General features: G+C 40.4%; 1 protein-coding gene across 9 annotated transcripts in view; it reads right to left on the reverse strand.

Moving 5' to 3' along the window:
- Positions 1-15257, reverse strand: part of wnk1b (WNK lysine deficient protein kinase 1b) — a 91140-nt gene extending 75883 nt beyond the window's left edge. For all 9 annotated transcript variants that reach the window (XM_061714497.1, XM_061714494.1, XM_061714493.1 and 6 more), the window contains exons 1-2: positions 14722-15257; positions 10667-12188 (exon numbers count right to left, since the gene is read on the reverse strand). In XM_061714497.1, the coding sequence (XP_061570481.1) occupies positions 10667-11584 (918 nt within the window). In that variant the 5' untranslated portion in view covers positions 11585-12188; positions 14722-15257. The remainder of the gene's footprint in view (positions 1-10666; positions 12189-14721) is intronic.
- Positions 15258-16638: the final 1381 nt, after the last annotated feature.

The raw sequence follows: 16638 nt of genomic DNA on the forward strand, positions 1-16638 counted from the left end.
AAGAGCCAATGTGGACCATTACTGCACAACTAAACTGGGAGAAAACACCAGCGCAAGTGCAAATTGTCTCCAATTCAACTATACATTTATTGCAAATTTACTTTCCAATCTAAAGAACATATTTGGATGCTCTGTTCTCATTTTTTTGAACTTGCTGTAATATGTAGTAACATAATGAAATAAAATATTTGTGAAGAAAAAAAATACCATAAAAGGCCATCAAAATGACAAAGTCTGCTTGGAGGAACAAATGCTTGACCTGTTGATTCTGAGAGGAGTCCACCGGGCACCATTCCCAGCACCTGTCTCATCACATCACTCATCACTTATTTGCCAGATAAGTTCAAGTCCACCGTAGGGGTTCACACTATAAAACCTCCTTTCCCCTGGACCAAACAAAGATTTCTGACACACACAACTCATCAAAGTAACTTGTTGATTTCAGCCTCTAACTATGTACCATAAACTCCACCAAACTTTGGAACTGAAACAAACTACAACATATTACAGACATTACAGATCACCTACATGAGCAATACAGATCGGTGTAGCGTAAAATTATCTTATCAACAAGATTTTTTTAGGACTTTTAATTTAGTGGGACAAAGTATTAGAAAAAATATTTCTGGCACTCTATGCAGTCTCCTGGTGACATGATTAAAATGATTTGTGGCAGACACTGTTGCAAGTGATGCAGCTGTTCAACCTCGTGCCTGACCCCAGCTTTAAAAGACAGAAGGGGTTTTCCCATCAATTCCAACGGCCCTCAGCTTTGCATACCATCAATCTGATCTCCTCTGTGGCGATTACATCATGCAATTGTGGCTTATGCAGGATCGACTCCTAATCTGGTGAGGGGAACTTCCTGCCACACTGGCAAAAGTGAAATTTTGTGCCTCTTTCTACACCTCCCACTGACTCATCACAATGTTCAGCAGACATTGTCACAGACCAAAAATGGAAATTACCACTCAGATAATTATTATTTCATGTACATCGTGGTAGCTTCTCCTATGGGTGATGTACGTGGAGCTAATACTGCTGAAGTTCTTGCCTATTCTTTCTGCAGATCAATTATAAAATAATCAACCAGTAGGTAAAATACTCCTCATTATTGATCCATTCTCTTGGCTTAACATTGCATGTTTATACACTCACCTCCGGCCTCCAGAGGTGCTAGTAAGCATATCCTACAAACTCTGCTCTGTGACACAAACGTTTCAAAGCAAACATACAGGCTCTAAGTGGATTGTTTCTTTGTTAAACATCAAAGTGATACCACTCCCCCCAAAAAATTAACACCTAAGAAAATCATTCAGAGTAGAGGTTTAAACAGCGATCTTAGTGGAACAGATGTGCCCTGAAATTTTTTTATAGATACACTAAAAGTTCATCTCTCCTTCTAGTTGAGATTTTTTCTAAATAAAGAAAGTTGAAAGCAGACTACACACACGTATGAAACAAACTCTTTTACTCCCCTCTTCTTTGACACAAGCAGCCACACACAGTCTCCACTCATTCTGCTCTAGTTGTAGCTCAGCAGATGACACTCTGTTATTTATAGACCAGAAAGCAGGGAGGAAAAAAACAGGGAAAAAATCTCTCCTCTTCTCTCTCTATTCCCTCTTTTTGTCTCTGTCCCATCCCCACAGGCTTTAGTTAGGGTCATGGACGATGCCAGACACACAAGAGACACACAAAATAGGAGAAAGAATGACACAGAATTAAAAAAAAACACGAACAAAGACCTGACACACCGACACACACAGCTGTAAACAGACAGTTATATTTTCTTTGCTTTTGTCTCACTGTTCTTCAGTTCTATTTCCGGAGGAAAATAAACTTGTTAAACTCAATGCCACTTTTGTTTGGTACACTAAACTTTATCATTAATGACTTTAACTCTCCAAAGATTTACCAATATTTTGATTACATGTGAGAACAACTAATCTGAGTATAGATCATCAATGCACAAAACACTAGAGTTTTTAGAGTAAACTCATTCACAATTGTGCAAATAATCAAGTAATAAACAAGTGTGAATCCATGGAGAGCATATAGTTATGACTAAGCTTTTCTAGCACACCACCCTGTTAACACATGAATAATATATGGGGGGTAGGTCACATTTTAATAGGCACACCCCAAACCATTTGACCAAGGGATGACATCTTATCAGAGGAATGTGGGGAATCTGGGAGGGATACAAAGAAACTCATGAGCTGCCCCCTCCTCAAACACACACAGACAAAATAAGAGGTGAATACAAAGACAGAAACAGGAGCTGACTCGCAGATGTACACACACACACACACTCTATAGTCAGGCTGAGCACACACAGCAGAACAGTCTGTGCAGAGTCAGAGCAGAGACAAAAGCAAAAGCAGACTAAACACAAATAAAAGTCACACATAAACAGACTCTCACACCTACACACGAACACACACATTCACACCCCCACTGTTGTAGAGCGAGCAGTCGAGATGTGCAGCCCCGGTCACTTTACGCTGATGCAGACGCCAGGCGGTTTAGAGACGGGATCTATTTTAGTCTCAGGTCACACTCAACCTCTACTCCTTTCCTAGGAGACAGGTCTATTAAACAAGCAGCCAACCCTGAAGTCTTGAGCTCATTCGTCATCCGACAGCTGTCAGAAACTGAACATCTTCTGTTTTGATCTTTCTGCATATCAGTTAAATATTTTAAATTAAATTAACATTTAATCAAATTGCCTTGCAGCTAGCAGGCATTGGCCAAACTTGAGCAAAATGTGACCCATGTTTGTGAAGCCAGAAGTCAGGCAATGTATGTCAGTCTGTTCACAGTGTCACAACGCTGTGTTTACGGTATCAGAGCAGCAGAAAACATCAAACAAATCAATATGTTTTTTAATTGACAATACAAATTCATGAAGGGAGCCAATAAGTGACAGCTCACACATTTTTTCTTCCTACTTTTCTATATTTGTTTGGGTCACCATGTTCTGCATATTGATCTGGCATAGGTTTCTTTGTCCGCTGCCCTCCCTGACCATACATTTTTCTGGGCCTGGAACTGGCACTATACCATGACCATCCCAGAACTTGATATAATGTATATTTGTAGGGGGAAAAGAAAAAATCCTGAATGCAGTTCAATGCTTATAATTATGTTTTCACTGGGCCACAACAGTCATAGTCCTCACTGCACATTCGGTTTCTATTTTATGATAAAAACCTTTTCTTATAAAGTTGAATGACATTCAAATGACTGAAATAATAGAAGACGGACTGCTGAGGTGGAGAGCTGCTGCATGGCCCATTTTTTCATTGTTTATTTTTATGAAACAATCATCAGAAAAATATTAAGTTCAGATCCATCTATGAACAGCCAGATAATTGGTTGACTTCTAATTTTATATAATCTCAGTTTACTTTTCTTTATGTGGGGAAAAAACAAGTAAAATCATTTTATTGTTACGTTATTAACGAGTATGATACCATACAACTTCCTCTATCTGCGATGCAAATTCTCCTTGAAACACTGACAGGCATAAAAGAAGGAAGTTTAGTGAGACCGGCAGAGCATATATCCGTCTTCAAGCATGAGTGGAAATGCAATGAGCGATGTAGGTACTCAGGAGGGAGAAAACATTTGAATAAAAAAAGATAAAAAAAGAAAGGAAGGAAGAGAGAGAGACTGATAAGAAACTGATGCAATGAGAGATAAAAGTGAAACAGAGGCATATTTCAGGGAAGATTATTTAGACTTCAGTAAAATTGTCTGAAAACATAATTTCCTAAAATAAAGATATCACTAGTGTGGTGAAATTAGCTTAATAAGAAACCTGCACTTCCTGCTTAACTCATCACCATTTCCTTTCTGTTGCTTGGTCTTTCCAGGCAAAACAAGGTTATTTGTGTAGCACATTTCATATACAAGACCATTAAAACTGCTTAAATAAAAAAAAACAAAAAGTACATCGCAAAGTATAAGAATTTGAAAGCAGAATGAAAAAGTAAAAGTGAGGCAGATATAAGTTAAAAAGAATAAAAGTTACAGTGTGTTGTGGAAGATTACTGAAATGCAGCAGTAAATAAAAAGGTTTTCAACCTTGGTTAATTTCAGCAGCCCTGATGCATTCTGGGAGTTTCCTCCACCAGTGAGGAGTATAAAAGCTGGACGCTGCTTCACTGTTTGTTTCTAACTGTGGGTACAAAAGTAGGCCTGACCCTGATGACCTGAGGATTCTGTTTGGTTCATAATGGACCAGGATGTCGGGGATGTACTTTGGTCCCAGACCATTCAGAAAATTACAAACCAACAGCAGGATTTTAAAAATCTATTCTGTGACGCACAGGAAACCAGTGTAAAGATCTGAGAACTGGAGTTACAGGGTCCATTCTCTTTGTGCTATGCATTTGGAGTAAAACTACTAAATTTTACTTTAGGATATTACTGAAAAGCAGCAAAATATTCTTCTTAATTACCCTTATTTCTCTCACTGCCAATCATGCTGAATATTACAATAGCAATAAGCTGTTTTTGATATATAAAATCTGCAACACTGTAGTTTTATAAGATTGACGATCTGATCCCAGATTTGTCATTTCAGACTTGAGACAACGTGACCCAATCCCTTATTTCTGATCTGCAGCTGTCAACCAATCGTGGCTCTGGATTTCCAGTAAGCGATTTACCCTCACAATATCAGCATTGTTTAGCAGCTTCCTGACAATAAATAGGAAAAAAGAAAAAAAACGGAGGAAAAACCATAACCCTCTTTTCATTAATCTGGAACACTTTTTCATTTAGTCAGGCTGGATCTGTGTTGTAGCTAGACTGCCCAGATCCAGGATTCCTTCATCATGTCATGTAGTAATTATGGTGTACTAGTGTTCTGGACTCAAATGCAACTCTTGCATTTCTTCAATCCAGCATCTAATAGAAAAACAACCGCTTCGTAATATTAAAGAGAAGGATGATATTACACAAAAAATGTTAAAAGAATGAAATAAATAATTTCAACATATTAAATCCAGGAAGTCAAAGCCAAATATTAGACAGAAAGAAAAACAATGAGAAAAACAGGAGTCGATGGAGAATGAGAGGAAGAAGTTCATTTTAATCAAAAGTGAGCACAGCTTGGCTGGGAAAAAAGGGAGAAAGGAGAGGGAGAACAGAAAAAATATGGCAAACATTTCCCTGAGAAAGTCATCTAACATCTGTCTGATGCATTCATGTCCCAAATTAACCCCATCTTAGAAACAAAAACAAAACCTATATGAGGAGGAAACACACACTGTCTTTCCATGATTCAACAACACACACATACACATGCCCCATTAAACCAAGCTTGTATCACAATACGCACACTATAATATACACACACGTTCTATTACACTCAAAGTGTGTAATCCCAAACACACATCCGCAGCACTTTGCATCCCTTTCTCTGAGCTCATTTCATTTGAAGCATGGCTTTGTTTAGAAGGAGGCGCCAGCACACTTCTGCATCTTCTTCACTCCGATTTGCACTAAATCACACTTATAGTCAAATGTCTTCGCTAAGGAATATGATTGTGTCTTGTTTTTCCAAATGAACACAGAGTTGGGGGTGGAGAATTACATGACTTAACTACTAGGTCACCTATTCATGTTTTTAATGTAAATAGAGCTTGATTTGTGTGTGTGTGTGTGTGTGTGTGTGTGTGTGTGTGTGTGTGTGTGTGTGTGTGTGTGTGTGTGTGTGTGTGTGTGTGTGTGTGTGTGTGTGTGTGTGTGTGTGTGTGTGTGTGTGTGTGTGTTAAATGAGAGGTTGACACTACATGCAGTTTTTCTTACTTCCAAAATTATTTCAATTAAATTCCTCAGTAAAACAACATGACTTGAAACTTAGACTACATGACACCTGAAGCCTCCCCTGAAACTGATACTAATGAACTAAGTATGGCCTAACCTTAATGTTCCACATTTGGAAACCTGAAGTACACACATGCCAAAAAAATACACCCACACATTAAACTGTATAGTAATGTGAATGGACGGAAACAGGGATGGCTTACTTATGAGGAAGTGCCAGCGTCTCCGTCCCCCTTCCTCTGCAACTCACAGCTGGTTGCTGACACAGGACAGAAAAGGATGGAGCGAGTGAGGGTGTGAATATGAGCTGAGGCAGGAAAATGATGGCGCAATCCAGTGAGAATGAGAAACGAAATAAATCAACACTGAAATTTCCTCCACATCCTCTTCTTATCCTCCATCACGTCCGATATCAGAGCAGCCGACTGATTGAAGTCAATATTACAAAATTTCCTCCTTTACCTTATAAATCCAGCTGGCAGCTCTCTGTGGCTTTTTATGAGCGAAATATGTTGCTATGTGTGTTTTTAAGTGCTTGCATTTGTTAAAGTTTACTTTGCTACAATTGTGTGTACATTGTTCAGCTCTTACAGGCTATTGCACAAACACTTTGGTATGAAGTCCTAAAATCTCTCCAATACGCTTCGTTCCTATAGTTTACGAGGCAGCAAACAAACTAGTCTGGCCAGTCGAAACCCAACATTTACATGTTTTCCAGCTTTATTAGAGGAGAATACCAGCATTACGAGGAGAGCCTTAAGCGCACTGAGATGACTGATTGTGCGTGAAGTAAATAAAATGTAATTAATGATAAGTATCATTAGTTGTTGACCTATTCAGACCTACAAGTCATTTACCAACAACTGGTAACTGTCCAAGTGTGGTAGAGGGAAAAAGTGCTCATTCCAGCAATAAATTCTCTTTTCAGGTGGTTCATTAATTACAAAGTCCACAAAACCTATCACAATAAAAAACACAGGAAATATCCTGCAAGTTTTGTTCTAATGTTTATAATTAAACACTTCAACTAATCTGAGATGAAGCCCAACCAAATAAATAGCTTAACAATCCCCAAAAGCTACAGCATGTGCATGCAACTACATCCCAAATGCACACACACACACACACACACACACACACACACACACACACACACACACACACACACCCCTCCAGAGCTAAACAAACCTTCATTTACATGCACTTAAACGGAACTGTCTTAAGTGGTAATAAAGAAGAAGCAACTGAGTAAATTATTTGTAGCTGTCATTTAAAACATTTACAAGAAAACATTTAAAAGGGTTTAAAAAAAAAAACATGCATGTTATTTATGATGCATGTCTGTGTGTTTTAGGGTGGCCAGGCAAAGCTTTATTTGCAACTCCAGAATGACTTTGCGTGGTGAGGCAGGCTTTGCCAAAAGCTTGACATTGCAGCAGCTTGCTGTTTTGTCAGGGAAATCCGAACCTCAAAAATCTGTCATCCCTCAGCTGTGCTGCCCTGGAGTCATCTGAGGATACAGCGTATATTCTTGGTGAATTACTTGAACTCTCGTTTATACTATTGTGTATTCATATTTATGTTTACCGATTTTAAAAAATAGATGCAATACCTGAACAGCAGGCAGAACTGTGGTTCTGCTTTAAAAAAAAAAAATGTTCAGCTATTTTTTTGTGTTTCTTAAGGAAAGGCTTTGCAGTGGCCATAAAGATAAAGTGCAACAGAGAATCCATAGTTCAATTAAACTGCCTTGGGGACTAAAAAGCTTTTTAAATGCCTGATAATCTCAACAAATCTCTCAGTATTCTCCTTTGTTTTCTGCCTCCCTCTGCCCCTCCAGCAATGCATGGAAAGTTTTCAGACTGCTATCAGGTTAAATTAGGTCATCAACAACAACAATAATACAGCAATACTAATTTTGGACACTGCAAGCCATCTTTGTCCGCCTTGCAAGATCTTATTCATTTGGCCAGTGTCACACTGCTACTGTAACTAAAATACGACCACCGTGTCGGGACATGAGTCAATGAAATATTCTGAGCTGCTGCAATGCATGCACGTGTCGCCAAAGCTCAGAGGGCAGTTTCCCGCCTCAAAAGCGTGTGTGTGCATGTTCGGGGGCTAAAGCCACCTTGTGTTGTCGTTGAGACTGAAATCTCAAGGCCTTTAAGAGCCAATGCAGCTAGAAACCTCAGGTCTCACAAAGAAGGTCCCTCCTCCTTCTAATCTTCTGTTTCTCTCTTCTCACTTCTTTTGTCTTTTCTCACACTTTTCTTGCCCCCCACCTCCTGGTGTTCCTCATTTCTTTCCATTACATTCAATTCAGTTCAACCCCTCACACATTTTCCCTGTTCCCTCATTGTTACACTGACCTCTGCCCCTCCTCCTTCCTGCTGAAATATCTGCCCTCTTATTAGTCTAATTTCTCTCATTACTACATCTCCCCATGTTAACCTCTTAATTTACCAATTACAAAGATACCCATAAATCCCCAGATGAATTGTTTTTATGATCCAAAATCTACTAGCATCTGTATTCCCACCTGATTATGCCAAGAAATCACAGTCAACAGCAGTCACTGGCACTACAGTTGTCATTTCAATCCATTTTAAACCCAAAATAATTTAGGGTTCCTTTCATTTCAGGGCACATATCATCCTCATCTCTGCAATCATCCAACATCCACCGTAAGAAGAGCTACTTGGTGACCTTCCACCTCCTGCCCGCCACTCCCACCATCTATTCATCATCACAGTTTGTTCAAAGCCTAAGCAAACCATGAGCTCTGCCTCCTCTCCGTTCTCCTGCGTCCCTTCCATCCATCTAAGGATTTCTCTGGAGACGAAACATTCACCTGCTTCTCATCATTAGATGCCACGGAATGTAAAGATTCAACCAACCAAATCTATTTCTCAAACACCAACAGACAGCAGAATTTAAACAACTGAAGCTCACTTATATATGCATATTGAAATAACTTAAAAGGGTGGAAACACACACACACACACAGAAGGCCAACAAGTTCCAGATGATACCCACAGATCTCCAGTTGGCATGCCCACCCAGCAAGAGAATGTGATTGGTTGTAGCGTGTGTGTGTGTGCGTGTGTGTATGTAACGTTACTCCCAAGATTCTGCCACATGTCAGCAGTTGCTCCGTCATCTTTGACAGACACACACATACACTTAGAAAATTACAGCCAGGCTGTGAAGAAGAATATTTGGCTGCCTTTAAAGAAGTCATCATCATTCAGTGCTTACGTAACACATACAAAGCATTATTTAGGCCAATCATCATTTATTTTTCTCTAATTCCCCATCAAAATAAAGTGTTGGAGAAAAAACACTGTCTCGCAGAACCAACGGTTCACATTTAATTAGCGAATGAGGCAAAGAGAGAGCGAGAGAGAGAGAGAGAAAATGAGGGACGTGTGACAGAAGAGCTCAGCTGAGGCCAGACATTTGTTTTCTGATAAACAAACTGCCGTCTCCTAGACGCAGGGTATCAGGCAAAGCTGATTTTAGCCTCTGGGATTCAGAAAGACTCGAGGAGCATCTTGTGATGGAGATGACAGGAAAACAACCACATGCTCTTATAAGTAATAATCACAATACCAGAGAATACCAAACATCAGTTTGACCCTCATTTGACCTATTATAGTATAGTAACAGAGCAGGGGGAAACTGTATCAATAAATTCAACACAAAATTATTTCAAAATAAAGTTTTATCATTTGTACTAATGTAAAAACTGTTTTTCTGATACAGTGACAAGTGAAGCAGATGGTGTTTTCTCCTTTTAAAGAAACTTCAACTCACTCCGTGCCCTGAATGTCATATGACTGCCTGAGACTGTTATTCTACATCTAAAGCTGCTGAACGCTCTCCTACCACTGTGACCACTTGTTATTAAGAGCTGAAAGACTCCACTTTCACTCTCACCCTTTCACCGTTGACAAAAATGCATTCATATTCCAAAGTCATAATGTTTCTCTCTTTCACAATAAACACATACCAACTGCAGAAGTTGCAGCAGAAAAAAAAACAACATCATGTGGTTAAATGGGTGCCATCCTGTCACACGTTTCATATTGTGCCTTTGTGCTTCAAGAGAATACGAATTGAAGCTTCTGTGCCCTGTTTTCTAAATGTGTCATGTAGACAAGTCTGAGATGTTTGATTAGCAGCACCGTTACCGACAAAGTCGTCATAAAATCAAACACACTTACATTTAGGCCAAAGGCTTTTGGCACCGTCTTCTCCTTTCAGTTAGTTTTCTGAAACTTGTGGTTTGTGTAGTCTGATGCACCTCAGCATCCGTTCACACACTTAAACACATTTCAACCGTTTGCTTCAGTGCCACAACACAAAAACCATGAGTAAGAAGCATCTGAGTTCTAGTGCACCATTTCCCCCATTTTCAAAAATGTTTCAAACATTTGGCGCCATAATTTGTGCCCTAATGAACAGAAATATATCAATCAAATGTTTTTTCTTTAAACAGCATAGTAGTTATATTTCTATAATGCCTGATCAAAAGTGCAGCCAAATGAAAATATCAAGAGGCATTCAGATAAAGTTGAGATTGTCTCAGTCTCAATCAGGCCAACCTGATTTCATATGTACACAGAAAAAGATCTGGATGAGCAGGAACTTCTCTTGAACAGTACCAGAATGTCAAAACAAAATAAAAAAAAAAACACAAAGAAAAAAAAGGAGGTACCCTGGATAGTGACTTTTAGACAACACAAAACAATAAGGTAAAGGAAAAGACATTTCTGAACAGATATACACTGAGGCAACAGTTAAATGAATCGTGGCTTACCTGCAGCTCACACCAGGCCACTTCCACTGTAGTCTCCGTGTCCAGTCCTTTGTACACCGTCTTAAAAGACCCTCTTCCAATCTCGATGTCAAACTTCAGGAAGCGTCCATCTGGTGAAGTCCCTACAGCTTTCGTCTCAGCCTCTTCTATCTCATCTTGTACTCGTTTCTCCACTTCCCTCTGCTCCGCCCGCGCTTTGGCTATCTCCTTGTCCTTCTCCTCAGTTGGACTAGTAGTGCTCCCCTCGCTTGTGTCTTCACCCGCCTTCCCATCTTTTGCCACCGGCTGCGTCTCCACCAGCCCTCTGGGACGCAATGTAACCTCAGGCTGTTTGCCTGTCGTCTTGTCCGAAACGTCCAATACTGTTGGGATGGGTTCTTTAACGGCCCCGCCTGCACCGGGATCAGTACTGCTAATGGTGGAATCAACGACCGTGGTTTCACGAACACCTAAATCTCCCTCTGCCTTTTCTACGCGCTCCTGTGGGACTGCCCCGCCAAGCGTAAAGTAAGGCTGAGGGCCCGCGATTATCAGCGAAGAACCTCTGGTGTCCTCCTGTTCTCTAGGCACTGAAAGCTGCAAAGACAAGAAGGATAGGGTCTGTTCACAGTCTGGGGGTGAGGTGAGTATCACGGCGGCTTTGCTGGGAAGGTCCAAAGCTGTGGCGTTGGAGTCGCAAATGACACTCCGCCGGAAGAAGCGGTGCTCGGCCGTTTTGGAGTCTCTATCCATGGTGTGGCGTCGGCGTTGCACCTCGGGCTGCCCGAGGAGCTTCTCCACGACGTGCGAGTCTGAACTGGCAGAGCCGTTCACATTCTTGTGGGGGGTCTGAGGGGACGGGCAGGTGGAGGTTGAGGACTCAGGGGGGAGTGGGGCAATGAATTTTACCGCTTTGCTGTTGCCTTTGCTTTCAGACATTCTTTCTCTAGGCTCAGACCACAAAAAATAAGAATAAATAAGGTTTTTATGTGAGTAATTGGACAAAACGAGTTGTGTAAACTCTGAAAATGGGCACAAAGATCTTTTTGAAACCAAATACCTTTCTAATGAATGATCTAATCCCAAGAAAGTTTGTTAATGCTGCTTCCTGTTGGCAGCTTCAACAGTTTTAACACAACGACCTGCAATCCCTGTAAGGCCCTTCCATACAGGGCTCAAAGAAGCCCCAGGTGAGAGGAAGGGAGGGGAGGGACGAAAGGCAGTCAGAGAGGGAGCGCTGCAAGCACTGCAATGTGATATCAGTGATCAAATCAACATCCACATCCATCCTGCGTCCAACATCCAGACCGGGACAACCAAAACATGGAAAGACTGGAGGTTGATCAAACAAACCAGTATGGCCTCTCAAAATGTTATCTTAAGAAAAGGACTGGAGTTTGATTGGTTGGAGCCTGATATGAAGCTTAGTCCTCAGCCTGTTGGATGCAGGCGCTGCCTGGAGAGGTTGGTGGCCCCGTCAGGCCAGCCAAAAGGCTAGGTGGGCCTAGCCCGGCCCGGCTTGGTCTGCTTGAGGACTTTCTCACTAGAAATGAAAAACAAAAGAGAGATGGAAAACTTTAAGATAATCTGTTCTTTCTTTGCATACACAAGTCCATAAACATTTCTGCTTTCTCTTGACTGACCCAATGACTGCAAGATACTTGACCTTCTGCCAAAGTGAGCAGTTATACATTCTGTACAAGCTACATCAATATTTTTGCACATTTAGCCACCAATTCTGCTCATATTGGACAAAATGTGTTATCAATTCCTCAGGCATCCAAGCAAAGATTCTCCTTTATTCGACAGCCGGGTTTCTTGAATTACAAAGTCAGTGATCGTTTCACGTTAGAGACATGAAATATTCAGTAAGCAAAACAAAAAAAAACTTGTGCCCGTTAACAAGCCTCAGATCTGCATCCCACCACCGGCCTTCACCGTCCCGACTGCCCCAGTGTACTCGCCGGAGCGATGTGGCAGAGCGTGAGCGTAATTGCTCCACGTTCCAAATTTAGGCCAAAGACACCACAGCCTGACCCCAAGGTCAGGCTCCGGTTCTGTGGCGATTCAGCAGCTTCACATGAAAGGGGAGCAGTCAATTCAGAGCGACTCGGAACCAAAGGATCGTATAGATCCTAAAAGCATAACTGAAGACGGCGCTCGATATATTACTCAGCATACTGAATTACAAGCAGTGTGAGCATTAATAAATAGGCTTACCGAATTTGCAAGTAGCAACTTACATAACTGCCTGCAGATAACTTTAACTCTCTTATCACTGGCACAGCAGCTTTGGTGTGTGACAGAAAACATAAATAATATGCACTAAATGCATTTATGTTTGAAGCAGCCCACGTGTCTTCACATGTGTGCTATCAGCACTCACTCACAAAGGAGACTGCTGAGCACTTGTCACATTTCCACTCAGTCATCTATGGACTTTCTTCATCCAAATAAATCTGGATTTAAATCTGCTCTCGCCAGCTGTGTACGATGAGAGGCTCTGAACTCACAGCTTCACAAACCGCTTGCACATCAATCAAACCAGCTGGTGCTGAGCTATTTTATATCAAGGCATTTGCTACAAAGAGCGCAACAGCCACAAGCGTCTCATGTTCTCTGTGTCACCAAATTAAGAAACAGGCTGCCGAGAGGATACTTAATATGATCTCATTTAGGAGAAATGGATGCAGCGATACTGCAGGTGTGCACCTCAAGGCAAGCAGGTACCATGCCATGTCACCCTTGTTGTATGTTTTTGTACTAAGGATCTGGTGTGTGCAGCCATACGTGCTCTTTTGTGACGTGTAAGAAATAAGTTTGAGAAAAAACTATCATGAAATAATGCCACAAATTGTTTATTTAAAAGGCTACGGGGTAATTTATTCAACCAAACGTCAAGTCCCAGGTGTACACTGTGCTGTAATGAACGGTTGCACAATAACAAGTCAGGTGATCAGAGAGACTGATGACGTTAGAATGAGAACGCTATTCTCAGTTTACTGTGTTCACAAGTAGCAGCATAGGACAGCTGCACCGCCGGCGGCTGATTCATCTGTGCATCAGGGCCAGACAGGAGTGCATTGATGAAGATTACTGTACTATAGTTTTCAAGCCAACATCAAACCTGAATCATTTATGAGGAGCACTGAAAAACATATGATTTGTTTATATTGCGACTACGACATGCAATTACAAAGACTTGAAGTTTGTGTCTCACAAGAGCTACAGAGCTGTATGACAATCTCAAGAGTAAATAAGCAGTACCATTGTTATACATGTCATTCTACTATGTTAAGCAATATTTATTTAATATATGTAAATATATTAACATGTGTATTTACATTAGAATATTTTTCATATAATAGTTAATATACTTTTTTTTTTTAAATCACTGCTGTCCAGCTCCATGCATTTACATGTATCCTATTAATACACTGAAAAAAGCCCTGCTAGAAAAGAAGGTTGCATATGGTTATATGCATCCAATTAAATATTCATGAAATATTAATTTATAGCTAAGCTGCAGTATAAAGTTTCACATAAGTAAAACGTGAGTATACTGAACAAATCTGGGGGTAGAAACTGAGTCCTAATGAAATAAAATATTATTTTTAAAGTATAGACTATGGTATTAATATTAATGGTATTATGAAGACATAATCTGCAAATACATAAAGTGAAATTGTGAAGATATGCCTCGGATAAAGTACAACTAAGCTGGAAAATGGTATGAGAGTGGCTGGCATCAGTAAGTTAATGATCTAGATATTTTATAAGCTTAACGTCGGATATGATGCATATTTAAGTTGGATTTAAATATTCATCTTAGGTTAGGGTAAACTGGGACCTAAAGGCTGATTTATGGTTCCGCGTTACATCAACGCAGATTCTACGGCGTAGGGTACGCGGCGACGCGCACCGTACGTTTGGCGTCGCCGCGTACCCTACGCCGTAGGCTTGAGACTAAACACAACCAGGCTGTGCTGCTAACTTCGACTACAGGCTGCAACAAGACTGAGCAGTCACGACTTGGATAAAGCATAACGATGAGACAAAAAAGGATGAACCATTACCTATCGCATACCGTCAGTTGGTACTCTTGAAATATGAAAGAAAATAAAAAAAAAAAACTTGTGGAAGAGAGCTTTTAAACTCCTCTGCAGTGGGGGTCCTCTCCCTCAGACACTCAGCACGAATGTCAGTGTGGTACGTCACATTAAAGCCACAGTTGGTTGCCGAAAAATACACACAAAAAAAAAAAAATAGCAAAAGAAAGAGAGCAATTTAATTACAAAAACATGACGTATCTACAACGATTTTAAACGAGGCCATGCGAGCGGGACAGGCAGGGAACAGGAGCCGGGCAGACAGACACCTCCAGCGGCGCAGAGATGCCAAGTTCGCTGGCTGGTGTCGCGGCTGCGGCGCTACTTTCTGTCTGAGTCCGGCAGCCTCACTCGGGAGATGCTAGACCATAATCCGCATTAACGTCCACTCCGCGAGAGCCGTCTCGCTCTTTAAGGCTTGTGTAATGCAGTAAATCCGCTGTTATCAACTGCTAGTCCCCGTTGTTTCCAGCCATCTAGACGGCGGCTCCGTCTGCAGCGGGGTCCTCTCTGGTGATGACTCGTCGAGGCGACGGCTGCACGGCTTTCACACGGCGCTGCCGCATCAACTCTCCGCCATCAGCCCGGGCCACGGCGGAAACCAGGCGCTCTTTCAAAATAAAACAAAAGAAAACCAAAACACATTTTTTTTTTTTTTTTTTTGCTGGTAACAGACATTTCCCACACTTCCAAATAACAGAGGTGTATTCACATTCATTACTCAGGTAGAAGTATAGATACTAGAGTTTAAAAATACTCCTGTAGAAGTTGAAGTATCGACTCAAGTTTTTTACTCAAGTAAAAGTATAAAAGTACTGGTTTCAAAACTACTTAAAGGCCATTAAGGTAAAAAGCCATTGAAAATGAATGCATCTTAGTATAATGCAATATGCAAATATATTAAAGAACCATATATGTGTACTATTGAGCATTAACATGTGTTTCAGAGAGCAGAAGATATGATGACTAGTTGCCTATAAGTATTGTAATGGTGCAAAAAGTCAAACTTCAGAGGCATGTTATCATTTATCCTAACCTTTATTGGAATGTACATCCAAGTTTAGTTGCAGGAATCTGAGGGAACGGATGTAAGAACAAAACTGGACAAGAACATCTGAAACAACCACAACCAAATTCACTCTATCCGGATGGAGCAATTTAACTGGATAGTTTTTTTTTAAAGGCCAAAATGAAATAAGGTAACGAGGCTGTTTTTAAAATGTAAGGAGTAAAAAGTACAGATAATTGTGTGAAAATGTAAGGAGTAAAAGTAAAAAGTCGTCTGAAAAATAATTACTCCAGTGAAATATAGATAACCAAAATTTCTACTTAAGTAAGGTAACAAAGTATTTGTACTTAGTTACTTGACACCTCTGGCCCAGTTATAACGGGATTTTAATTGGGATGAAGTGTGGTCCATCCAGTACTTGAGTTGTAAAAAAAAAATCAGGGGGGATGGTGGATTTTATCATATGGGGACAGATCATTTGTGTTGATTACAAATAATATAATATATTACAAATACTATATAGAAATACTGCAGGAATGACATAGCAGCAGTTAAATGCAGCCTTCTGTAAGCTTTAAATATCCACTGGGCTTACATCAAGTACATCAAAACACAAAAATAAAAACAGTTTTCTGAACTTATCAATATGACTCTGTCCTTCACAGGATAAGTAAAATGGATCACTGCAAAAACTCAAAATCTTAACAAGAATATTTGTCTTATTTCTAGTTAAAATGTTTCATTTTAGTAAAAAAATCTCATTACACTTAAAACAAGACATCACTGGAAAAAACAACAATTTTCACCTGTTTCAAGTAGATTTTCACTTGAAATAAGTAGAAAAATCTGCCAGTGGAACAAGATTTTTTTGCTTG

This window comes from Cololabis saira, chromosome 23 (assembly GCF_033807715.1).
Source record: "Cololabis saira isolate AMF1-May2022 chromosome 23, fColSai1.1, whole genome shotgun sequence".
NCBI lineage: Eukaryota > Metazoa > Chordata > Actinopteri > Beloniformes > Belonidae > Cololabis > Cololabis saira.